Source organism: Alosa alosa, chromosome 5 (assembly GCF_017589495.1).
Source record: "Alosa alosa isolate M-15738 ecotype Scorff River chromosome 5, AALO_Geno_1.1, whole genome shotgun sequence".
NCBI classification, from domain to species: domain Eukaryota; kingdom Metazoa; phylum Chordata; class Actinopteri; order Clupeiformes; family Clupeidae; genus Alosa; species Alosa alosa.
Window position 1 is genome coordinate 20,424,493 of NC_063193.1, and position 27,050 is coordinate 20,451,542.

At 42.2% G+C, this 27,050-nt stretch overlaps 3 protein-coding genes across 7 annotated transcripts in view; 1 reads left to right on the forward strand and 2 right to left on the reverse strand.

The window, feature by feature from the left end:
- Positions 1–3,297: 3,297 nt before the first annotated feature.
- On the reverse strand, positions 3,298–10,585 carry gltpa (glycolipid transfer protein a). The gene is made up of 5 exons (XM_048243635.1): positions 10,258–10,585; positions 6,201–6,259; positions 5,965–6,098; positions 5,680–5,830; positions 3,298–5,531 (listed from the first exon to the last, which is right to left on the reverse strand). Exons 1-5 carry the CDS (start codon positions 10,358–10,360, stop codon positions 5,349–5,351), a joined length of 630 nt encoding a protein of 209 aa, XP_048099592.1. The 5' UTR covers positions 10,361–10,585; the 3' UTR covers positions 3,298–5,348.
- A 1,400-nt stretch (positions 10,586–11,985) lies between these two features.
- LOC125295208 (trichoplein, keratin filament binding) lies at positions 11,986–19,721 on the forward strand. 2 transcript variants are annotated; one of them, XM_048244446.1, is made up of 13 exons: positions 11,987–12,756; positions 13,037–13,231; positions 13,503–13,713; positions 13,867–13,923; positions 14,594–14,662; positions 14,926–15,099; positions 16,142–16,254; positions 16,521–16,587; positions 17,102–17,274; positions 17,500–17,581; positions 17,709–17,894; positions 18,130–18,273; positions 19,179–19,720. In XM_048244446.1, exons 2-13 carry the CDS (start codon positions 13,041–13,043, stop codon positions 19,209–19,211), a joined length of 1,500 nt encoding a protein of 499 aa, XP_048100403.1. In that variant the 5' UTR covers positions 11,987–12,756; positions 13,037–13,040; the 3' UTR covers positions 19,212–19,720. The 2 variants fall into 2 exon arrangements, with proteins under 2 accessions (XP_048100404.1, XP_048100403.1); XM_048244447.1 differs by having other exon boundaries at positions 11,986–13,231; positions 19,179–19,721.
- Positions 19,722–20,366: 645 nt separating this feature from the next.
- git2a (G protein-coupled receptor kinase interacting ArfGAP 2a) overlaps positions 20,367–27,050 on the reverse strand; it is a 23,002-nt gene continuing 16,318 nt past the window's right edge. For 2 of the 4 annotated variants that reach the window (XM_048244442.1, XM_048244440.1), the window contains 5 exons: positions 25,233–25,306; positions 24,487–24,678; positions 23,861–23,995; positions 22,556–22,619; positions 20,367–22,361 (listed from right to left, as the gene is read on the reverse strand). In XM_048244442.1, the coding sequence (XP_048100399.1) occupies positions 22,134–22,361; positions 22,556–22,619; positions 23,861–23,995; positions 24,487–24,678; positions 25,233–25,306 (693 nt within the window). In that variant the 3' untranslated portion in view covers positions 20,367–22,133. The remainder of the gene's footprint in view (positions 22,362–22,555; positions 22,620–23,860; positions 23,996–24,486; positions 24,679–25,232; positions 25,307–27,050) is intronic. The other 2 variants (XM_048244443.1, XM_048244444.1) reach the window with 1 other exon arrangement.

Sequence of the window (27,050 nt, forward strand, 5' to 3'; positions counted from 1 at the left end):
AGTGTTACTTCATTTTGGGGTAGAAAAGTAAACAGTCAAGTAAACTATACTTGAATTGCTGATGTTTGTGCTACACTGTAAAATTAGTTTATAATCTTAGTTAACCTGTTAACAAAAGCATGCAAAATAATTTTAGGGCAGCCGTGGCCTACTGGTTAGCACTTCAGACCTGTAACCGGAGGGTTGCCGGTTTGAACCCCGACCAGTAGGCACGGCTGAAGTGCCCTTGAGCAAAGCACCTAACTCCTCACTGCTCCCCGAGCGCCACTGTTGATGCAGGCAGCTCACTGCGCCGGGATTAGTGTGTGCTTCACCTCACTGTGTGTTATATATATATATATATATATATATATATATATATATATATATATATACTTATACTTAATTGTCTATGCAATTCCCATTCCAGATTTGTCTGTAATGTCAAGTTGTGCAAACAAATGCTCACTTAGTGTAGTGCACTTACAGTACAGTACACAGAATTACTATTTCAACTAACTTGGTCATTACAATTACAAGTAAAGTATACTGTATGTTTATTTAACACAAAAGATGTATTGAAGTTGTGCTACCTAATGTCACAGTTCAGCTAACTGATATGACAAAAATGCATTTCCAGAATACCACAGACCCGGCCTACATATTGTTTAAGGGATCACATATTAATCTTTCCTGAAATTCAATCTTAAGTTACAATAACAAAGTGACAGTGACACTAAAGGCTATATATAGTGTTGTTGTGTAATTGATATGTGATTTATATTGATACATCACCCCATCAATGACTATCCAAAACAGACCAAACCTGTGAGTAGAACTAGTGCTGACAGTTATAGACAGACACAGATCTATAGCTGGAAACCATACATACAGGTACCCTGTCTCTGCTAAGTTACTAAGGCTAAATGTGAGCTTGATTAGGATTTTTATGGGTGCTCTCCTTGCAAACTTATGTTGCTATTTGACATGGTGGTGTTAGTGGCTGTCCATTACATGCACTCTCCTCTCTGGTCAGGATATTAATATCAACCCCAATGCCTTCACAACATCATGGATACACTGAAATGCCAAAATCAGGCCTTTGAATGAAGTGGTAAAACAAAGTCCTGACTCACTGTGGACATCAAAGATTAGGGGGTTCCCTGAACCGCTGGACAAACCCAGGTGTGTGCCACATATTGGTGGTACATAGTGAGGTCTCCCCTTCATTGTGCAGTACTTTCAGAGTGTAGGAAAACAAAATACCAATGTAACATGTTGCTGAAGTTCTACCCACAGCATTAGTGTTTTGGATAGTCAACCACATAAATTACACACCAACAGTATATATTTGTATATTTGTCACTGTCACTTGTAATTTAAGATTGAATTTCAGTAAGGATTAATATGTGATATCTTTACAAATATGTGGGCCAGGGCAGTGGCATTCTGGAAGTGCAGAATGTAACATCAGTTAGCACACCTTGTGTTTACACAATATACTTTACTTGTAATGACCAAGTTAGGTTAAATAGGAATTCTCCTTAGTGTAAGTGTACTACACAAAGTAAGCATTTGTTTGCACAACTTGGAATTCCTATCCCAGATTAATCTGTAATTTCAAGGCAATCGGTTTGCATGTTTGTTTTTTTTAAACTACAGTTAACTAACAGGTTAAGTAAGGTTAACTAACTAACTAACTTCACAGTGTAGCAAAACTTAAGCAATTCAAGTATAGTTTACTCGATTTAAATGATCATGTTCACTTACTCCTTTTAGCCAAGTTATCTCAAAAAGCAAACATAATCAACAAAAGACAAAAACTGAGTTATACTAACTAAACATTTTAAGTAAGAATAGCTATTCAATTTTACAATCCAAAGTAACTTTCCCAAAACTGAATGCATGTGAGATTCAACACATTCTTCCTGTTGTTTGACTGTGGAATTGCATTGAATTGCCATGAATTTAATTCCACTTCCTGTCATTCGAATTCAACTTCCTGTGGGGCTGAGCCAATTCAATTAAAATTCCAATTCGTGAATTGAATGGAGATCCATTCTAAAATTCGGAATTTTGCACAAGCCTGCTGGACAGGGCGAACCACTTCTACAACAGGTTTGACTGCCCTGCTCCAGCTCAATGGCGGTGGTCTGTCCACCACCACCGGCTGACTCAGACACTGCTCTTGTTTGCGTGCCTGCCCTACCCCCACCTCCCAGCCTCTCCAGCTCTGCATCCCGGTGACACCCAACGACCTAAGCCACCATCACCTCACGCCCTGCCCCCGCCTGACGCCTCCTTGCCTGTGAGGTGTCCACGACTCTGGCAGCCTTGACAGGGACATCAAGGAGGAGGTCATCCCCCAGCCCCCAACCCCACACACATATACAGGATGAAAGGATGATACAGCATGAAATTAACACACATGTATCGACAAAATAGTAATTTATTTTCAAAACATCACAATTTCAAATTAAAACGGAACATTCTTCAAATCTGTATTGAAATTCACTTCAAAATACTATTTACATGGACAACTTCAAACTTCAAACAGAAATGTCAAGGTGTCATACTAATGAATGTGTAAACATTTAGTCAGTGAAAAGAAAAACAAGTACAACTTATATCATACCAAAGACCAATCCTTATTGTAAGGCAGCTGCATTAAGTATAATCAAACAAAGCATCTAGGAATACACACATACATGCACGCATGCATGCAAACACACACACACACACACACACACACACACACACACACACCCCCATTTCATCATCATCCCCACCCAAACACACAACATACCCCCTCCCCACACACACACAGGTACAACCCCTCCCCACACACCCCATTACTCCCCACACACACATACACACACACCATTTCATCAACACCCCCCCCACACACACACACACACACACCATTTCATCATCCCCCTCCCACACACCCCATTACCCCCCCCCCCCCATCACCCCATATAATTACTACTTTTAATTTATTCCTGAAAGTTGAGCTGGATCTTGAGCAAAATAATTTCATTACTTAGAATTCCTTTTATGAGTACATGAAATAAACTACTTGAACCTGAACACACGCATGCACGCACACACAATGATATGGCATAGAGGCAGCCGTGGCCTACTGGTTAGGGCTTCGGACTTGTAACCGAAGGGTTGCCGGTTCGATCCCCGACCAGTAGGAACGGCTGAAGTGCCCTTGAGTAAGGCACCTAACCCCTCACTGCTCCCCGCGCGCCGCTGTAGCAAGGCAGCTCACTGCTCCAGGTTAGTGTGTGCTTCACCCTACTGTGTGTGTTCTGTGTGTTTCACTAATTCACTGATGGGATAAATGCAGAGACCAAATTCCTTGTATAAGTCAGTATACTTGGCCTAGAAACCTGATTTACATTTACATTACATAGAGACATAACTGCCAGCATACTGAAGTGCCATGAGGATATTATCTAATGACTATTCAACCACTGTGTGATGAAGCAGATCTGAAAACATAATGATTCTACTGTAAGCATTATATTAGGATTTTTTAAATTCTCAGAAATCTGCCCAAAATAATTTACTTCCATCACGTACTTCTGTGAATTAGTTCAGGACTGGGGGAAGTAACATTCTGTCAGGAAATAAGTGATAATAATAAATATCTAACGTTTCTTTTCACTTGCTAATACTAACTTAGGCCACACAACACGTTCTGGGGTTTTGTCTGTGAAGATAAGGCCACTGAAGAGAACCTAAATAAACGAATAGAATGTAAATACCAAAGCCAAAATCTGAAAAATGGCCTCTAAACCGCAGTATGTACACTTATTACTTGTACAAACAAATCACTTTTTTCTTGACTAAGGCACAGGTAGTTTTTACTTGATATAAATTCATCCTCAGCAACTTCAGTTGAGATACACATCTGCTGCTGCATTATTTCAGATGGCAATGGCTGTGTTTTCCCAAAATTGTGAAATCCCGAACAATTTGTTTCCCGAAATGATGTTTCTGATTATATGTATTCCAGTTAATGAAATCAAATAGTTAGAGCACTAAATGTCTTGAGAAACAAACCTGGTCTGTGTTCTGTTATATCCAGGTTATTATATTAGTAAAGCATTTTGCTCACCATGCTTCCCCATAGAAAAAAAAATCACATCCCTTGTGTAACAACCCTTTAGTGTTGACTAGCTTAATTTTGCATTGAACAATTAATGGATTTCAAATGAACTAACTTCAGAATATGTTACTGTATATGAGATAGAATCTGAGAAACAAACAGCAAAATCAGACTCAGAATACAAAATCCCAATACTAATAACACTATTACTCTTAAATGTCTACCTTTGATTTCTTGCAGTTGGATGTTAAGTCATATGAAGTGTTCTTCAGTTAAAGCTGATATTTCTTCCTTTTGGTTGTATATGGACTACACCATAAATGAAGCTTTAAGTAGTATTAATATAGTAATAGTATAGTATAAATAGTATGTTTAATGATGTTTATCACCATCATTATAATATAATTTATCATGAAATGTATTGCAATCCACTTTTTATTAGAATAAATGGAAATAAATATTTGCTGATAAAGTCGAGTGTAGTTATTTGCATTTAGTGCAGTGCAATATTAAACTATGTCCTTTGGATGGTTTCTTTGGATACTTGGAAAAGTGTTTACTGATAATATGGAAGCATACATTAATTTACTTAATAACGAAAATATATTAGATACAATAAATAAAGTGAATAAACTTCTCAAACATTTAAAAGATTTCAGAAATGCAGGTTATTTTTGGTGTGATGTGGAGTTGTGATAGAACATTTGTCATTCCCTGAAATAGTTGCTAAACTCAGCCATTATAACATGTAATGGGAGAAAAGCCAGCTCTATTATATTGTGATATGGAAAAGCAAACTGTATTAGGACTCTCTTTATGATTGCCATAATTATTTCAAGCACGATAAGCCTATTATTATAAAATGTGGTTTTGAAGTGTTGCTCAGATAATCTCATAGTGTGTATTTATCCCATTCTCATCACCATTAAAAGAGCTAAAACCTGTGTGCGGCGTTGGTGTTTAGTGTGAAATATAAAGTAAGATAAACTTTCTTAAGGCACTATAAGTTCTGCGAGGCACACAGATATTTTGCGTACCCCATACACACTGTCACACACAGACACATAAACACACAAACACACTCACCAATATCATTAATACTAAAAATAATGAATAAAAACAGCTATACTGAGAGATATCAGTCTTCAGAGCAAACTGAAAGCATGATTTGATATGTAAGGCCAGATGGTGTTGTGCATCAGAGAAAGAGAAAAAGAGAGATGGGGGGGACTGGTGGAGAAAGCAGCAGTCACACCGTGTAATCCAGCTCAGCATTCATCTTCGAGTACATCTCATAAATGGCGTCCACTGTGGCAGTGAAGTTGGCCAGGAACTGGCGCACCTTCTCCAAGCAGTCGTCCTCTTTGACTTCCCGGCCTTTTGAAAGAGCCCTCAAGAAGTCTGACTTGTAGGGAGCAGCATACAGCGCTGCCTATATACAAGAACCATAAACCATAAAACTTAACAGAGCTGTAAATATTAACTTTAACTTTGAATTCTACTCTTAGCTATGCTTTCATCATTTTAATGAAATGAAATCATTACTGAATCATAACTGAATCATCAGACTTCTGTATTACCTTGAAGAGCTTTTGAACAAACCAACCATGGTACTTCTTCAAGGCAATCTCATAGGCTTTGGTGGCATTGACGCGGATGAGGTTAGGGTAGTTTTCGTCTTTCTCCCCATCTACCAAACTCTGCAGGAGAACTTGGATGAACCGGAGACCCCTGGTGGGTGAAGTGAAAGAGATCAATTTGAGATGTCACTCACTATGATAGACTATTCAAGCAAACAACTTCACACACAACACACTGACATTTTTGCCCTTGGAGTCTATGTTTGTTGTGAAGTGAAAAGAAACCTTTTGAGCCACATGAGGGCTAGAGTGGCTCCTACTTTGGGCCACTCAGATCCATGCATCTCCTTCTCTGCATCTAGAATGTGCTGTAGTGTTTTGTATCTGCTTGGGTTGCTGTCGTACACAGCTTTAATTTTCTGAAAGAGTAATATAAGAACAATAACTAACACTTTTGTTAACATGATGTATGATGAGACTGGTCTATACAGTTGGCCAATAGGTGGAGGTATTGTACTTACTGTGATGTTGCCAGCAATATCAGCCTTGATTGGCGCAAACACTGTGGAGCCAAGGAGGTCTAGTAGATGAAAATGAGAAACATTAGTAATTGTTGGAGTATTTTATAATACTGCTGATATTAATTCTCTAGGGAGATAAAATATAGACGTGTTTTATTTTAATATGAACCCAGTGTTGTACATTATATATTACACACACTATACTAATTTGTTATGACCAGTTTTCAATTATTATTACATGATTTATTCATGGAGCACAATAATTTTTCCTAAATCATAGCTTGCTAATTAACTTCACCGGTCAGCTCTGGAGAACCGTCAAATGACCTATGAGATTTCTAGCTTTTAAAAAGAGGAACTTTAAATAATTTAGTATGCTTAGAAGGCATGGGCGATTTCTGAAAACGACAATACCTCTCATGAAATTTTAAGCAGATCTTGACATTACACCAAACAGTTTAGCGTATCAAAGGAAACGCTATTATTACAAAGGATACCAGAGGAGTTGATAGCAATCTGTTTCCATCCTCACTAGACAACTAAGATCGTAATTCTATTGTATTGGATTGGATTTCAGCACTATTAAAAAGCAAGAGCTTGATCAGCTGGAGACTTCACTCACTGCCATGCACAACTGAAAGGCTGAGGAAGTCATTTGTCCCCAGGGCCATTGAACTGTTCAATGCCTCACTAAAGGGAAGAGGAGAGATAGACTTCTCTGCTTAGTCTGTCTGCCTCTCCACCCTCTCCATGTTTGAGTACTGACTCCCCACTACTGCTTTACTACTGTTTTACTACTGTTTTACTAATGTCCATAGCCTAAGAATTTTTTCACTACTGTTCTACACTGCTACACTGTTTTTCATGCTGTATTAGCACACATGATCAATCAGGCTGGCTATAACCCTATTACCTCAACCTGTTCTTGCACTGACATAGTTTTTTATATTAAATTGTCTACATTATACTTTACTCTCCTATTTGTCCATATTATTTAGGCTGGTCTCTAGACCTTATTCTTGCACTGTTGCACTGTTGCACTAATGTTGGACTACTTTTTGCACCTTCACCATACACTCACTTTCTTGAGCACCTTGCAATGCACACATAACTAAAGGACTATGGTTGGACTACTTTTTGCTACTTCACCATGACACTCACTCCCTTTAGCACCTTACCAGTCCCGGCCCTGTCACTACAATCGTCTTATGCTTGATCACCCTCAAGCACATTGGACTTTTTTTTAATTTAATTTCTATAGTATATTTAGTATTTAGTTTTGTTAGTTTTCTTATCTTTCTTATCTTCTACTGTCTTTATTGTACAGTGGAGTTTAGCTATATGTTTACACTTATACTTATGTTTACCATTTCTGCTGTAAGTGCATGTTGTGTGTGATGTCTGTATGCTACCGAGACCCTTGAATTTCCCCTTGGGGATCAATAAAGTATCTATCTATCTATCTATCTATCTATCATACGCTATTTGTCTCTACAAAAATGTATATTCTATTCTATTTTGGATTGTATAAATGAATTGTAGAGCATAATTTTGTTTCAAAACAGTATAAACAAAACTAAAACAATGACACCTGCATGTCTGCTACCACTGAATTCTGAGGAGGTCTAAATTGATTTTTTTGTGGATAAATACTGTGCACCTCATCGCAAATGCAATTTTAGAATAGACTCATTAGTTGATTTCCCCGACCACAACTGAATCAAACTGAAGACTGACAGAGCTGCACTCTCTATAATTGCTTTAAATGGGAAAAGCCACCAGCTAGTAGGTAGGCCTCAGGGGAATTAACTAGGAGCAGACAGACAGTTCGGCCCCACAGGTGGAGTCGATGCTGGAGGTGGGTGCTCTATAAGGCAACACAAGCATCAGGGGGCCACCCCTCTCAGCAAGCAAAGCATTGTTATCACAGGCTATATGGGTTACGTCTCTAGTAACAAATAACTCAACAGCAGCCAACATTAACGGCAACAACTCTTTCCTCTCTAGCTGTTTATGTTTCTTCGTTTTGGCCTGAATGCACCATTTCAAACACACAAACACATCCATGAATCAAAAGAAAAATGACAGATTGTGTCTTTAGAAATGACATAAAGCTGGGTTTCCTGTCTGTTCTCTTGTTATTGTTTGTGTTCTGCCTAGGGATTCATGAATGAATGCGAATGTGTCCGTGTGTGTGTGTGTGTGAAAGTGCGAGACAAAAAGAGAGTGTAGGACTTTGTGCTAAACAAACATCACATCCCAACCTTTTATCAGGCGCGCGGGAACCTATTTTTGACCAGGGGTGCTGAATAACAAAAATAATGGATGTCCGACGACCCCCCCTCCACTGCTAATACGTAATTTTAGTGCAGTGTGCGGGTGATAGCGAGAAGTTTTAGAAAAGTCCTGGGCAGCCACAAATTCCAATGTTCCGCAACAGCACTCCCGAGTCCACTGCCACCCTAACCCCACAGAAGCGCACTTGACATCGTCTATTTCAGTATAGCTAAGGAAAATTACTTTTCTGATCGTCAAAACCACACCAGAGATGTTAGGCTTTAAATATAGGCTAATAATCAGGCTGCAATGATCTCGCAAATAATTTCTGAATAGCCTAAAGTGTGTCATCTCCACAGCAAGTATGTGTCCTAATAATTTCTATCTTAGCGACTGATAGTGAATGATTTCACTAGCTATGCATTTATTATATTTTATTAAGTTTCTTTCAGCTTATCCATGTTTTTTTTGAACGTGTAAATCGCATAGAATATGTAGGCCTATATCAACCGTAGGCCTACACACTTGATCGCTATCACATAGATGAAACCACGCTACGGTTCTTACAGTAACTCACGTTCACGTTGATCTCTATAACTGATAATTTTTTGTAGCCTATATTCGAACCTATCCATAACCCTTTTTTGCTATTTGACTCATCATTTCACATGCAAAAATATAAATAATGTCAGACAGCGAATTAGTAATTATTTAAAAATATATATATTTTTAAAAAATCTATCTCCTGCCAGCAGGGGGTGCTGCAACACCCCCCTTCCCGCGCCCTTGCCTTGTATTTGTGAATCTAAAAGACGGATATTGTAAAGGATTGTGTATTTTACATTAACTCCAAGTGGAGCTGATAGCAAAACAAAAGGCCAAACCTCTGTTTTCTCCTTAGCTTTTGAGGCCTACTCAGTTGTTAGATGCATCCTTGTGTTGACTTCACGCGAAGAGATTAAACCTATCAAGTAAGTTGCTAATTGAAACAACACACCCTTGCCATCTTGACCTTTTCAAGTGGCCAAATGAATTCCTGTCCAGTAAATTAATACGAATGAAGGCTTCAACAAAGGAGTCTAACCACCCCTCATTGTCTGTGAATAGGCAAATGCAACTTAACACCACACTAATCAATTTTCTCAAAAAATCGGGGCCAGGTGATTAAATTATGCAAAAGGTTTGTTGCCTGTTTGGAAGGGAGAAATTCGATCCATTATTGACCCCTTTAAGCATAGCCTATCATTTAGACTACACTGTTTTGAGGAATGGTCTCTCAACTTCTGTTGGGTAACACAAGGCTTGAAGAAGTTTTAATCGAATGAAAACAACCTCTGTCTACCCCTGACTACAAAAGAAAAGAGCACACAAAAAATAGCATAAAGTTGAGTGCGGCTCTGCTCCTTATTCATGCGAACCACTGTTTTCATCACATTCATTCATCACATTTGGTGTCATGTTTCTGAAAAAAAATCTGCTATTCATTTATAAACAGTCAAATTCGATCGATCTGGACTGCACATGTCGCATATAGGGCTGCTGTGATAGTGGGTCCTCACTCGTTTGTAAGATCAAGTTTAGGCTAACTACACTGACGTTGCAAGACACTGTCTCAACTTAAACTAGCAATGTCAAATGTCTCAAATAAATTGTTTCTACGTTATGATCTTTAGGCTAGCCTATTGTTCTAGGCTACTCCCCCGGGATGGGGGGTCGTTTGCCTCATGACTATAGCCAAACAAATCACAGCTACGTAGACTAGTTAGTTCAGGGGACTTACCAAAGAATGGCGGAAGATATGACACTGATTCCAAAAACGGCCGAGTTTCCACTTGCTTGTCAGCTGGAAGCTGTCTGAACTGGTGCTCTAACAGTAAAGCCATTATTGACAGAGCACTGTGACAGCTCAGCTAGCCTCCAAAACAACGCTGCCCAGAAAACAGTGATGGAGCGAAAACCCGGAACTGCGGGTTTCAGAGAACTCTCAAGAATCTAAGCAACAAACAGAACGCCACCGGTCGGCAGACGGCATGCCAGTTTCCACAGGTGGGTGAGGGAGAACCGATCATATTCAAGGAGGCGGGACAAAGGTTTGTAGGGCCTAACGTAACCACAAACAATAAATGATTCTGACACTGAACAGTTTGCAGGCTGGCTACATGTTACTCCTAAAATGTACATGTTTAATGAAGACAGCCTAATAGATTTGTTTATTCCCATATATTTATTGCAGCTCCAGCTAGATTAGGCTAGTTAGGCCAGCTAACAATTTATGGTTTCCAGAACGTTCTGGGAACCATAGTTTTTGGTTTCGGGAACGTTAGTTTTTGGTTCCCAAACGTTCCCCGAAGGTTAGTTTTTGAGTAAGTTTTGGTTCCCATGGAAAGTTTGCTAAATGTTCCGGGAACGTTAGTTGGTTATATAAACGTTATCCTTTAGAAACCTTCCCCTAACGTTCCCTAATCGTTGCAACCTTTAGGGAACGTTCCCATAACGTTGCAACCTTTAGGGAACCTTCCCCTAACATTGCAACCTTTGCATACCAATTTTATTATTACTTTAAACTACTTTAAACTGCATGAGCAGGAATGCATTATTATACATTTGCAGGAATTAATGAACAGGCAAAATTGATGGGATTTATAACTTTAATATAAAATAATCAAAATACAAAAAAATATAAAAGGTCTAAAAATATATATAAACATCAGACTCCATGTTACCCAAGTATACTAACACAAGGAATTTGACTTTGGTAGGTGCTCTATACATTCAACAAATAGACAGACATACTGTACAATAGAGACAACAATATACATTGTGGCAGATACCAACACAATAAACAAAACAACTATAGAAATAAGACATAATACCAATATAAGTACACATGGAGTGTGATGTAGAGTGCAAAGTAATAGTGCAAATGTGCAAGACACATATTGGAATGATAAAGTATGTAATGTGCAGGTGAATGGTCAAAGTTGGGATGACCCCACTTATCTGCAGTTCAGGAGAGTGACTGCAGTGGGAAAAGAGTTGTTCTTGTGTCTGGTTGTTTTTGTGTGCAGGGATCTGTAGCGCCTGCCAGAGGGGAGGAAGTTAAAGAGTGTGTGTGCAGGATATGTGGAGTCTTTGGTGATGGTCTCTGCCCGCTTATCCCAGAGTACAAGTCCTGGAGGGAGGGTATTTTGTTCCTCCTCTCCTGCAGCTCAGTGACTGTCGAGCAGAACGACAGCAATATGTCATCGACTGGAGCAGAGGGAGGTGACTGGGAGCTCCTTAAGAGCATGAGCAGCTCATCCATCTTCTCCTCAAATGCACCCATTCGCTGTGCCATGCGGTAATGGTTGTCCTTATTGCTATGGAAAAATGGATGGTGTTAGTTTTAGTTGTTAAATACATTATATACTTACACACACACATATATATACACACACACACATATATATATATACACACACACACATATATATACACACACACACACACACACACACACACACACATATATATATATACATACAAAATATTTTGGCACATTCCAACTCCAGTAAACGCCTGTGTGTCTGTCTATTAATTCATTCGTTTGTTTGTTTGGGAGTGTGTTTATTCATTCATAATAAGTAGCCTTTTTATTCAAATACATGTTGCAGAGGCTGAGAGGCATGTCCTTTAGGTCAATAACCTACGCCTATTACCTAACCCGTAGATTAAAACACTAAGTTTGATAAGCTACCTCTAGAAGTGAAATTGACACCATTATCTCGTCAACACTGACCTTTTTAATGGATGCATAATGTATCTGATGACCAACTTCCTAAGCCAGGGAGAACAAAGTGGCCTTCTCTTTCCATACACACTAAAAAATACAAGCAATCCACAACCTCTGAAACTTATTTTGTGGTGTAGCCTAGGCCTAATTTATTTATTCCACCCACAAGCCACATCACTAGATTGCAGATCAGAATGCATTTCTATACATTTTAGGGAATGTGTTATTACAATGATTATAACCGAATTACAGTCAGCTAAAGCTATTTTGGGTGGCATAAGTGGTTTTGCAAATGCATGACGTTTGACTTTTCCCCAAACGCTTTTTGAGTCTTACGATATGCCGTAGGCTCTGTAACCAAGAGAAACAGGAAGCCAGTTTTTGAAAGCTTGCTGTCTCTGCCAGAAGCTAACTGTCTATTCAGCATTATAACAGAACGCTTTTTATGCAGTAGAAGCTATATGCCTCGAATTAGAGGTTAATATTAACTGCCTTGTTTGTGAAGAGGTGAGGGTTTTGAAACCTTTGTGGAAAATTCTGAGCGACGATGATGGTTTGTTGTTGCTTGCTAGCAAACATTAGCTTGGAAGGATTCATAGCAACTTAACGTTCAGCTGAATAGTTGTGTTTAATATTACTGTTGTCACACGTCAAACGCTAATAGCAATGTTGTTGTTGTTGTTAATACCCACGGTTGGTTGGTAGGTAGACATAAGTAGGCTACTGCTGGAACGGCATAGAGTTAAATCAGTAGGATAGTGCTGACTTGGCTTACATCTGTAACTAGGATCATGGCTTTGCCAACACTTACTGCTCATTGGCCGAGTCGCGCAAGGACTTTGGAGAGGCAGATGGCACGGCAACGGGAACAAGAGGCCCGCTGGCGGCAGCAATGGGAGAACCACTCCAAGTACATGAAAGACCAGCATGTTCGTACCAGCAAGCAGGCACATTGGAGCTCCCGTCAATCATACGAACAGAGGTGAAGTTTCATCCCCCATCACTAGCCATTCATACATCTTTATTACCTAATATGGATGCATTTTTCTGTCACCGTTGCTGTAAATTCCCCATACAGAAACCCAGTAATAATTATACTAATTTCTTGCAGTTCAGATGACAGATCTTATCGTGCCATTTTATGTTTATAATTACTGCATTCAAGAATAGTATTTAACATATAAAAACCCCTTCAAAAAACGTTTTGGATTTTTGTAGTTGTATCTCATACATCTGACTTGATCTATCTACAGCATGAGTGCATTCCAACGTGAGCGTGTACAAGAGGAGAAGAGACGCAGTCTGGAGGAGCGGAGGGGACGCCTGAGAGCCATGCTGCAGGAGGAGAGGGACATGCTGGAGGCCGAGCTCCGACAGGTGATCCCGGACAGGAGCGCCCTGACCAGGCAGCTGGTGGAGAAGACGGAGAGCCTCCGGTCTGCCAGAGAGGAGCGCAGGAGAAAGGTGCTGAGCTGACCGGTCCTGTAGAGTTCTAGCTTTTATGGGTATGATGATGCAAAGAACAAGGTTTGCCGCGAGTTGTCTTCTCTGGGCAAGTAGTCATGCTGTGAAGTTACCCTAGGATGTCTGACCGTTCTTTCACTCTGGATTCCACAGGTTGCTCAGGAGTTGCTGAGGGAACACTGGAAGACAAACAACCCTGAGTTGCGAAAGGTTAGTGCTGATGGCCTCTGGCCAACAGATAGAGCATGTTTTACTCAGTAAGAAATCCTAAAAGTGTGTGTTACTAACTATGTCTGTAATGCAGCCTATTATGAAAGTCATATGTAATCCACACCAAATGTTCTCAAAAGGCCAAAAGGTTTAATTTAGGTTTAATTTAGGTTTAAAGAGTTGCCTTTCATCAATAAAGTATATCTATCAATCCATCTAATAGACAAAGACGTTTCTGCCTATAAGGCCTTCATCAGAGTTTGCAATGCAGCCCATTAACACATCAAGCTTTCTTATTACAATTTACAGATGAACCTATTTTATTGACAACAGAAATCAAATCCATATTTGCTAAACACCATGTAATCTAGACTAAACAGTTTCAGTTCTTTGATGTTTAAGGCAGCCAATCCTCTGAACATTTAAGGCACATTCAGTGACATCTGAGGAGGAGAGGTGTCAGATAGACAGGCCTGATCAGGGAGTTAATGGAGCCCAGCGTGAGGACTTGATCTGGAAGTTAATAGGTGTGATGTTTTTGTTCCGTGCGCACTTGCTCACTTGAGCCCTGGGTTTGGTTCCCAACTCAGTGGCTGTTTTCTCTCTTTTGCATCGCTGTGCCATCTCAATTGCACCTGTCTCCATCCCTGTGGTCTGCGTGTGTTTACAGGTTGAGTCGACGTTGCATAAAGATCACGTTGTGGGCCATTGGCAGGTCCAGCAGGAGGAGAAGAAGCAGGTAACCCTAACGGCCAGTATTACATGGCCACTGAGGATGTAGAGTTTCGTCCATGTGAGCCTACGTTGACTGAGAGTCAAAAAGGGTTGATTACTCAAGGCACTCGAGTTGAAGTTAAACCATGTTTTGAGCCAACTCGTTAATGCTCTTAAGTGACATGAGTTGTTTTGTTTCACAGAGCCAGACCCTTGTGCTTAATTCAGCAGAAGGAGTGCGAGATCAAAACATTGAGTTTTCTGTTTCGTTCTGTCTCTGACGCTTAGGAGGAGGAGAAGGCCGTGGAGGAGCAGAGGTGCTTCGAGAACGAGTACGGGCGCGCCCGCAGGGAGGCCCTGGAGAGGATGAAAGAGGCGGAGGAGAAGCGGAAAGAGGAGGGGAAGAGGAGAGCCGAGGATCTCCGCCAGCAGATGGAGGAGCTGAAGCTGCGAGAGGAGGAGGTGAGCAGAGATGAGAGAAGAAAAGGAGGTGGGCAGAGAGGAGAAAAGGAGGTGGGCAGAGATGAGAAAAGGAGGTGGGCAGAGATGAGAGGAGAAAAGGAGGTGGGCTGAGAGGAGAAAAGGAGGTGGGCAGAGATGAGAGGAGAAAAGGAGGTGGGCAGAGATGAGAAAAGGAGGTGGGCAGAGATGAGAGGAGAAAAGGAGATGAGAAAAGGAGGTGGGCAGAGATGAGAAAAGGAGGTGGGCAGAGATGAGAGGAGAAAAGGAGGTGGGAGAAAAGGAGGTGGCCTGAGAGGAGAAAAGGAGGTGGGCAGAGATGAGAAAAGGAGGTGGGCAGAGATGAGAGGAGAAAAGGAGGTGGGCTGAGAGGAGAAAAGGAGGTGGGCAGAGATGAGGAGAAAGGAGGTGGGCAGAGATGAGAGGAGAAAGGGAGGTGGGCTGAGAGGAGAAAAGGAGGTGGGCAGAGATGAGAGGAGAAAAGGAGGGGAGAGGAGAGGCCCGGTTACCACTTCAGGTCTTCACACCTCTCGGCCACGTGGGCAGAAAGCACCCCCTCAGCATTGTGTTCACACTGGCAGAGCCATATGTTGGACAGTGTGAGGGGGAAGATACGGGACCATATGGTCAGAGATTTCCTCCACATTGTAATTAAGTAACATAATTGTGAGTCTTTGGTCAGGGTGAAGTGAGAGTATTATGTGTCTGAGTACACTGTGTTGTATGCACAGCCATGTCTATGCTTTTCTCATACATATAATATATTTGGTTGTTTATATATGTATATAGATTGAGTTATAGAATGGGTATATAATATGAATGAACGCAAATTAATGAATTAATGAATAATTAGTACAATATTAAGCATTTATAAACATAAAATATTTAGTGAGATTTAGTGTTGTACAGGATGACTGTCAAATAGCAGTTCTCTTTTTGCAATTTTTAGCATTTAAATCTATGAAATGAATGTGGTCTATGACGAGGAGTACCTCATGATGATGAAGAAGTACCTCATCGTACTCCACTGTGCATCTCTTTGTAGGCCAAGCGTCTGAAGGAGGAGCAGGAGGCCCTGCTGGTGCAGCACTGGGAGGTGGAGAGGCTGGAGGAGGAGCGGAAGAGGGCTGAGGAGGACAGGAAGAAAGCCAATCTGGGGTAGGAGACGTGTGGAGGCCATCAGGTCCTTCAGGTGTTCTGATAATCTCAGAGGGGTTTAGTTTGTGTGTAGAGCAAGTAACTCCCGTAAGAGTCATTTCTTTATTATTCAAAGACTAGTTGAAGCATAGCATGTATGAAGTCATTCATTTAAGCATGTATTAAGTCATTATGCACCATCTTTATCTGCACTGCAAGTGGCGTTGGATACAGTGTGCATGGAGGTGAAAATGGCCTGTCTGTCTCCCTGTTTGTGTGTGCTGTAGGCGGGTCCTGACGAGGCAGTATCGCACCCAGCTAAAGAGGAGAGCCCAGCAGGTACAGGAGGAGCTGGTGAGTGGCCTGCGTTTACCTGCGGCAATTCACTGCACCTGCACTGCACCTGGTGCTGCATCCACACAGGGCTCAGGGCTCTGTTGGGAATGTATGAATGAGTGTTGAGGGACTTTTCTGATAGTCCTGTTATAAAACTGTTGTAATCCTGTTACATCCACTCAGCATGCTGGATGATTGGTAGGACAAGTCTATGAGGCCATATGTAAAAATGTACACTATACGTTGTGGGACAATAATTAGGATGAGGTTTAGAGGGTTATGTAGAGTATCAAGTTGAGAGACTTATGATTGGACTGGAATAAGCATATAGATTTATAGAGTACAGTAGAATATATTTAGACTGGTGTTATGCATAGAGTATGTCTAGTGGCCATGGTCTGGAACTAGTCCTGGAAAATGTGCTGATTAGGATTATGGGTGGGGTTAGTGTTGAGGTTGGTTTTGGCCTCCCGAGGTGCGTTGTGGCTTCGACTGACCTTTGGCCTGCCCTGCCATCTCTGGTGGGCTGCAGGAGTTGGACCGGCGCCTACTGGCAGCGCTGGTGGAGGCCCAGCAGCAGGAGCGGACGCTGGAGAGCGTGCGGCGGGAGCGCGCGGTGGCGGACGCCGCCTGGATGAAGCGCGTGTTGGAGGAGCAGCTCCAACTGGAGAAGCAGAGGGAGGCCGAGTTTGAGATCCTCTACAGGTCAGAGCCCCAGAGGAGTGGACGCTTACGTAGAGCACGGTCTCTCATAGAACAGAGATCCGGCTTGTTGAATGAGGTCCACGTGTTGGAAGTTGTTATGTGGATTTTGTTCCTGTAAAACACAAAAGCATATCGGAATATTTATATTCTGTGTAATTCCGCAGAGAGAAAATCTAGAATGAAAGGTAATCATTGTGAAAATGGCCCACTAATATGTTCCAACAGTGAGGAGGCCCAGCGGATGTGGGAGAAGAGAGAGGCCGAGTGGGCAAGAGAGAAGCGAGCCAGAGAGAGGCTCATGCAGGAGGTGAGAACACTTGCTCCTTCTCTCGGCCCCCGGACCGCCTCTCAGTGGCTAAGTGACTCACTTGGTCACTCAGTGACATGTTTGTACGTGAAGGTGTTTCATTCCTCCTCCTCCTCCTCCTCGGCAGGTTCTGTCGGAGCGTCAGCAGCAGCTGGAGCAGAAGATGCAGGATAACCGGCAGGCCCAGGAGGAGTCTCTGCAGAGGCGCCAGGAGCTGATAGAGCAGCTGGAGCAGGAGCGCCTCCGCCACATGCAGGAGCACCTGGAGCTGGAGGGCCAGAAGACCGTGCGCATGCAGGAGATCAGTGCACAGGTGTGTGTGTGTGTGTGCGGGGCGGTGGTTGGGGTGGGGTGGGGGGGGTCTGTGTGTGTGTGTGTATGGGGGGGTCTACTTTCATAGGACATGTGTACAGGTGGTTGTGTGTCCTACCTTGTGTGTACATTTTCATTTTAGATTTATTGACAAAAGTTCATGTTGTGCATACATGCAGTACATGAGAATGTTGTGCAGTAGTGTAATTGTGTGTGTGTGTGTGCTCCTTCCGTAGGTGGAGGCGCAGCGTAGGGAGCACTGGGAGGAGGAGCGGCGACGGGAGCAGGAGGAGGAGGAGGCGCTGGCGGCGCTGAGGCTGGATGAAGAACAGATGCAGCAGGAGACCCAGAGGATGGCCCAGCAGGGCTACCAGGACAGGGTGAGGGACATACACACACACTCACACATACATACATACACACACACTCACACTCACACACTCACAGACACTCTCACACACTCACACTCACAGACACACTCACACACACACACACACACACACACACACACACACACACACACACACACACACACACACACACACACACACACACACACACACACACACACACACACACACACTCACACACACACACACACACACACATACTCACACACATACACACACACACACACACACACACACACACACACACACCTCTACAAATCACAACACACTATACATCTCTACAAATCACAACACACCTGGAATGCATGAAATATTTCTATTTAAAGTTTGTCCATATTTTCTGAACACACACCCTTACAAATCATAACACCCTACACCTCTACAGGCCATTAAGCTGCTGGACTAGATGAAATTTTGTCCATATGTTTCACTAATTCACAGATTGGATAAATGCAGAGACCAAATTGCTTGTATACGCAAGTATACTTGGCCTATAAACCTGATTTACATTTTCTGGCCAGTTCTTTTTTTCTGTTCTTCTGTGAGAAAAAGTGTGCTTGGTTCTTTAACATTTGTTTTGCTGCTGTCAGCGTGTAAAGGCTTCACTGTTACAATAAAGCAGGGCTTAAAGACACATCAGCAACACTTGAGTAGGATTCCTATACAAATCAGCTATAGAATTATGGGCACGTTTAAAGTCTAGCTGTAGAGTTTAGCTTTACCACTACTTAAATCTGATTAAACACCGCCGTGTGCGTAAAGAAAGGCACTTCCTTGAAAACGTGAAGCACATTGCAGGAGTATCGTTTAAAAAATAATAAACGTTCTAAAAGGAAAGTGCATAAATCTCTTTTTTTCTGTCTCTGAATGTGCAGATCCGAGGACGACCACGCTCTGCCTGGACCTGATCCGCTTGACCACATGCTGCTCATGGACTTGATCGAGTTCTTATCGGTCCTTAATTTATGGATCATTTGGTTAGAAGGAATTAAGTGTGTTTTTCTAGTTGTTTATTAGTGTTTTTGTACAATTACCAAATCATTTTTATAATGTTTTTTTAATAAAAAAAGGTATCTCGTAAATTAAAAAAGGGATTGAATTGATACTCATGGTTGTTAACTGGCCATGCACGAAAGGGGTGCATTTCATGTCGACACACCTTATCAATATTCAGAAACTCTACAATTAACAATTAACATTGAATTACATTGGAGGTCGTGCCAAGAGCTGTTTAATGTTACCTGCCTCTTAAGTAACTAGAAAATGAATATGGGATCTCTGCTCCTGATGTAAACAGCATGGAGATGTAATTTCACCTCCAGCCTGTGTCAGTTCATACGGGGGGAAAGTTGAGGGACACAACACTCTGGAACGCTTCAAAAAAATAAAAAAATAAAAAATCAGGGCCATTTTTTTAAAAAGAGAAAATAAAGATTCTTAGATTTGTATCCGTGTGCAGACCCTCCATTCTCCACATTTAGTTTCTTTGTCTTCTGACAGGTTTTTTGTGTGTGTGCACACACTATGCTTCTATGCGGTAAATGAAAGCACGTGTCCGAGTGCCCATGGGTACCTGGATTGAAGTCTGACCCGTGGTCATTCCCAAACGCTCCGCCATCTCTCTCCCACTCCCTTTGTCTCCATACACAGTGCTTTCCAAATGAAGGTTAGGAAAAAAGTCCCAAAATAACAAAGGCTGTAGCACACAATGCCAAACCTGTTAGTTGGAGCTGTGTAATATGATTTACTCTGCCTCATCCGAGAGAAAAACAGACATCGGCCTCTCACTGCACAACTGCAGCGGTTTAGTGTGGTTGAAGCTCTGAATGGCCAGATGGACAGTATGCATTGTCTGCTCTCCTTTACTGCAGGTCCATAAAACAGGAAGGGGCTATTTACAACCCTGTGTCCCAGTTGGATCAACCAAGTGTGGAGTGTGATTTAATTACCTCTTGACATATAGACCATACCTCATCTACGGTTACTTTCTCAAAATATCCCGGCCCTAATGGAGCAAACCATCTGGCATGCTTTGTCAAAGACACGGCAACCAGACACATGGCTACAGTTATAAATTAAGTTTATTTGAAAAATAAAAGGCAGGTGTTCTTGTTTGTTCTGCAGATACCTGCATTTACATGATCCCTTTGTGAAGACCAAAGGCAGGATAGCACGGGTCTCAAGAGACAATGTGTAAAAATGTATAACTTCCCATCAATTTGCCATCATGGCCATTCCTATAACTCATAGGATAACTAACTCTCAAAATAGTCCATTTTCCAGCTGTTGCATAAACAACTTGTAGTACCATTAAAATGTAACTAATGAACATGGTTTCATCTGGACACATCCGCAGTAACTGCCCACAAGCCAGGCATCCCCATCTTAAGCCATCCTCTCTGCACACTGTAATATCACATTTAAACTATTTAAACTAACATGGATGGGGATTTTATGAGCTAGGCACCATTACTGAATAAGAGGCAAGCAGGACAGAGTACTAGCACAACAGAGAGCCTTAGGTTGGCATCTTCTTTTAAAAAAGAAAAATACATTTATAAAAACCTAACAAGGACTACTACTCGGTAGAAGCACACTGTATTTGCTGGTAGGAGTGACGGCTAGATAGTCCCTGCACGAATGTTTTTATTTTGATATATTATTCTCTGCTATAAGTGCCTTTGAATGGGAGTTGATATTTGTACAAGGTTCAGACTGCTTTCTCAAAGTTGTAGGACAATGGAAAATGAAAACAAGAATGGCCCATCTTCCGTTCCTTCCCTAGTCTAACATATGTTGGCAGTAATAACAATGTTCACAAACCTGATATAAAAAAAGGTTACTATCACATCAAGGGAACCACTATCATTAAATAGCATCTGAACTACATTCTTTAAGTACTACTGGAGGGATGCAAACCACTGCTATATGGCGCATAGGGCTAGATGAGGTATATACTGTAAGCTTTGCATGTCATTCTGCAGGAGGGCAGGTCGCCTCCAACATTTTCCTTTTGAAACTTCCCGGAAAGTGTCATGGATCATGATCTGATGTGGAATTCCAAGAAGACTTAATGAATTGAAACGTTACAACACTGAGGCTTTCTCACAGTTAACAGTGAGAGAGATACTGTAGCAGAACTACTTTTCTGTTTTGTTTACATCTGACAACATGTAGATAATAATTTCAACATTTTTCAAACAATTTATCTTTCAAGTTGGCTAGTTGTTTCACTTTAGTTTTATGGCCTGAGTGATATATAATTATACCCTTACCTAAACACTGCATCATAGCTTTCTGTACGACTTATCTATATCATTTAGTGCAAAAGGTTAGGGTGTCTTACTTTCTGACAACCTGTTTTTGAATCTTATGAGACCATGCAAACTGCCCCACCACTTAATGATACATCCTGTATCATTTCCATTCTCCAACATACTCTGCCTCATAACTGAATCCTTCAGTTTCAGCGCACTGCAAGGGCAAAGCAGTCCTTGCCCTATGGCTTAGAGGCAAGGAATCCGCCAGGAATTGTTTTCCTATACATGAATATATTATATTCACAATAATTTCAAAGTAAAAAAACAAACAAACAAAACACAATAGCATCATGCATATGCTTCAAATAGTTATACAAAATACAAAACAAACAAGGATACTGTATTTGTAAGAAAACAAACAAACAAGCAGACATGATGAACAGATCAAATCCACTGGGAGATGAGTCTGAGGGGCAGGGAGCTATAAGGTGCTGGCTACGCCTCGCGGCTGAAGGGTGTGGTCCGACGCTGCCAAAGGAGGGGAATTTGCTTGGGGTGCTGATGGGAAATTCAGTTGTTGTTCTCTTTGGTTGTTATGGTCACAAGTTGCTTGGCAGCCTTGGCGATGTCATAGGCGCACTGGATGACCTGCTGAGTCACCAGCTGCATGTCGGGCCCCAGCGTCTGGCCCGGTCCACTCTCGGGCAGAGGCGCTGCCTTACGGCACTCACTCTGCAGCCGCTGGGCACTGGAGGTCAGCAGACGCAGGGCACCTCGCACCGTGTCCGAACGCGGCTTCTGAGGAGGGCAAGGCCAGGTTAATCATACAGCACACATAATTTCACACACATTCAAAGTGCTTCACAAATAAAATACAGAAAAAGGAAAAGGTAGAGTACAGTAAATCAGTCTCTGATTATGTTCAAACAGTTTCTCACTGAGCATCACTTAATGAGAAGCCCTTTAAAACAGGGTCAAAGATGTGTGCTTGCCTTGGGGAAAAGAGCCGCCATCTCACTCACAGCCACATGTATTCTTTCTGAGCAGGGTACAAAGCTGTGAAGGAGACCATCAGGGAGAGAGGAGGTCAGACAGGTTGACGGTGAAACCAAGCAACAATCCACTCAGACACATCACTGCATTAACAAGCGCAAAACACATAGTCTCAAAGGCAACAACCACAGAGTGTGTTATTTGCTTCTATTTGTAAATGGAGATCAATCCAAAATGAAGTTCCATGAGCTGAACGTTGCAAGACCATTAGAATTTGAATGTTGCAATACAACTTACTCAGTTAGCAACATGCATATGTGAAGGTTTGGAATGACACACTTGATGGTTATTAGTTTCCAGTTTGAACGCCATTGCGTTAGATCTCTAAAAACACCGACTCTAAATTCAGCCCAAAAGCAGGTTTCACAGCTACCACTAGGAGAAGCTAGAAAGCAGCGCACCTGCACCATACTCACACATGCCTAGGTCACTTTGCACAGACACTAGTCTCTACATGAGAGTACCTGCCATGTTACAGTCTGAGGTCAGAGTAGTTTGGAAGGAGCGGCGATTGCCCTGATGTGTTTGCGTTAAAGAGACAAGTAAAGACAGAAACAACAGCAGAGGGAGGTCAGGGTGGCGGAGCATCACAATGCGTGACTCAGTCAGACGGCCAAGTTGGGGAAAAACAAGTTGTTTTGTTGTCCAGGGCTGTCTGAGGTCACGCCAACAAGTGAGATTATTTATGACTTCCTGTTTGTGAAATGAAAAAAAAAAAAAAATTAAAACTATGCCTCGGGGATTTATTCAGCGCCCGTAGACGATTTGTTTATTTATTCTCCTTTTTACCAAATTTAGCTCGCTAACTTCATGAGGCAGCCTCATGATCCACCCCCTCGAGCCAATACGGGACGCGTTGCTGACAAAGCAGGGATGGGCATGAGAGACATGGAACCAAGAGCAATGGATTCACACCTAATACATACTGTAGCTTTACGTTGATTTTGGCTCCATTTACTAACTGCACTGAAATTAGAGACTTTCCTTTAAATGCAAATTTGTTTTTTTTTTTCAGTTTGCAATTTTTCCATTTTTTTTCTTGGCTGTAATCTCCCTCAAACCCACACCTGACACAGAACCAAGCAGAGAAAAGTGAATGAGTGAGTAAGTGATTAAGTGAGTGAGTGAGGGAGTGAGTGAGTCATACAAAGAGAAAGCCAGAGACCAAGACCATGTTAGAGAGAGAGAGAGAAAGAGAGAGAGGAGAGACTGTGCCTGGTAGACAGGGACAGAGGCCAGAGTACCAGGAGGCAGGGCTGGGGGTCTGCAGGCCCAGGGGCCTCGGGGAGGACGCAGGGGCCTTCTCGGCCCAGGGGACCAGCGTGCTGAAGCAGCCCAGGCTGTGCCTGAGCCCACGCACGCACTCCCGCTCAGAGGTCCTGCACGCAGGAACGTCCCGCGACCACAACACACGCACCCGAAAGCCACGTGTTGGGGGGCGAGGGAGAGGGAGGAACAGAGTCGGGTGAGAGTGCGGACAGAAATAAAAATGGAGAAGAGGTGGTGGGAGAGGAGAAACAAATGATGAAACAGACATTTAAATAAAGGTTTAAAACAGGAGGGGAAAAGCAGAAATGAGAACTCAATGGGAAGTATGAGAAACAAGGTTCAAATAAAGAACAGAATTTGAAAAAAAAAAAAAAAAAAAAAACGTCCACACAAGTTCAGCATGATACACAAACACAGGGGAGAAAAAGAGGAACACGACTAACAGAGAGAGAGAGAGAGAGAGAGAGAGATTCAGGAAGCAGATGGACTAATCAGTAGTGTACTCTCTCCTGTTGTGGCGATGGCGGATTGGTCAAGCGCATTGAAAGTGTTTGCGTTTGCGACTCTTGGGGGGGGCTGGTGCTGGAGTCTGGTGGCTCACCTGTCGTGCTTGTTCTCCTGGGCCGCGCGCAGCAGCTCCTGGATGTTCTTGGTGATCTGCTCGGTCTTGCGGATGACGTCCTCGGTGCTGGGCAGGCTGCCATCGCTCTCGGCCTCCGGGTCGTCCAGGTCCGCCATGGAGCCCGTCTCCCCCAGCCAGCCACTGCTCCTCAGCCTGCCCCTCCTGGCAGCCCTGCAGAGACCACGGCAAATATGTTATATTAACTACACATCAACAACCGGCTGAAAAACAAAGAATGCATTGAATGTCAATGTACACTTCATAGCAGGGGCAACTGTTTGTTAGTCACCATTTACGTTGTATGCACATTGATTTTTACTTTAAGGCTGCTTCTTTGGCGCCAAAAAAATGGCCCATTCTCTAATTGAACCCTTTGATAAGCCCCAGACTTGGTACACACTTGTGACTCCTCTCGGAGGAGTTACAATAAAGCACTGTAGTGTAAGTATTTTAGTGGCTAAACAACATTTTTGGACCAAAGCCATGCAAAACTCTACACTTCCAGTTGTAGATCATATTCATGGCGTTTATATAAATCCATTTCAACTCTACGTTCAAATGTTACAGTAAGCAAATTGAGACACGGTACTGTTTAGAAGGATTGTTCTGTCAAGAACAATAACATAATGGAAACTTCAGTGTAGGATCGAACCAGATATTGGCAAAATTGATGAGCTACAGTCATAGCGACGTCGTGACATCACAGATGAGGAGAAAGGTCATACCCACTATCCTCCAGCTCAGCATCATTGACTGTGTTGTCATAGTCACCGTCAGGTATGCTGGTCTGCTTGGTGGTCTACAGGTGGAGGGAAGGACAGGGAGAGGATACAAGATAACACAACAAGCAGCCATCATTATTAACATGCTCTCCAGGCAAACTCAACATCAGGGGACCAGGCCACTCCTTCACCTGTGGAGCAACATACCCACTCACATCAAACGGTTTCAGAACCAGAGCAATGTCAAAACATGAAAACACGACTTATGGAGAAAAATACACAAAGAACAAGAGACAACAATTTCAGGGGGAAAAAAATCCACCCTGAGACATTTGGACAATCTGATTTTGCTTTAGTCATTTTTAGCTGACATCAAAAACATGGTGAAGATTTGGCTTTGAAAAGTTTTGTTTCACATGGTTCAGAAAGGAGTTCCCCTGAAATGAAATGAGATGAATGGATTCCAATTGAAATCAGCCCACACGGTCAGGTGTGAATAATGGGGAGTCCAGACGTTGCAGGAAAGTGGTTGTGGTGGTTGAGGGTGCAGCTGATTGATGTTAGTTATTCATCCACTGCTTCCAGAGACCTAGGAACAGATGTGTTTGTTGGCTGACTAAATTTATAGATGATAAATGAATAGATATATTGAAAGCACACAAGGACAAAAAATGAACAGGCAGAAACAGGTAGACTGTTCAGTGCCTCTTCAGTGGTAAACCATTAGAGAGAAGTCAAATTGATTGACAAATACAAATAATTAATAAACTTTACTTCTAGGACTCATTACCTGTAAAACTCTCCAAGTGATTTAAATTATTACCGGTATGTATATGAAAAGTATCCTTCCACATTGTCTAACAAGCCAATGATTAATGAAAGATATTTGAAATGCTCTAGTCTACTATACTAGTGAAAAGACTATCCTCCTAAGTCCTGATAGTCTGTCAGAGTCTGTCAGAGGGCAGGAGATTTGTCCAAAGCGATGGATCATCTACTATCAGCAGGGTTGATATGGTGGCATCCATGTTGCATATCACCACATCATTCCACTGCACTCTGGTAGTTTCAACAGTGACTTACTCTGGGGATAGCAGGCTTGTGCAAAATTCCAGAATTGAATTGAAACCGGCTCTTAAATTCCAATTCAATTCTTGAATTTCACTTGCATTTCAATTGAGGTAGCAAACAGGAAGCAGAATTGCAATTTGAATTGTGCACAACCCTGCGGGATAGATGTGTTGCATTTTTTAGCTTAGCACCTGCTGCGCTTGATTTATCAACAGAACACTTGTGAATTCCAGAGCAGTGGGAACAGACAGAGCCTGAGGTGGGGTGGGGGTAGCATGACATGAAACCAAGACGGGATCCAAGCCCAAATGTGTCCAAGCATCCGCCTGAGGGCGGGCTGCATTCTTTCAGGACAGCTGAGGTGAGGAGTCAGGGAAACATGGACAGCGCCCAATCACTGCACATACCCGTCACACATCGTCCAATCACAGCACATAAGCGTTACACATCGACCAATCAGTAGTCTTTCATACAATCATGCTACATACTTAACACACTCCAACCAAGAACACAAAATGTACAGATTTGTGGACATGCTCAAGCTAAGCTAGCAAGCTAGAGTGGCATTCTTCTAAAAGAAGTCTTAAAACTGTGTGTGGTTGAAGACTTGAATTGAGCTATAAACCTGCCATATTTCTTCAAATATTGCATTGCTGCAAAATGTGTAGGCTTGTTTTATTTGTTCGTCGGCTGGTACTCTGCCTCTCTGGCTCTGAGCACAGATTCACTGACCTGTTCCCAGAGCACACC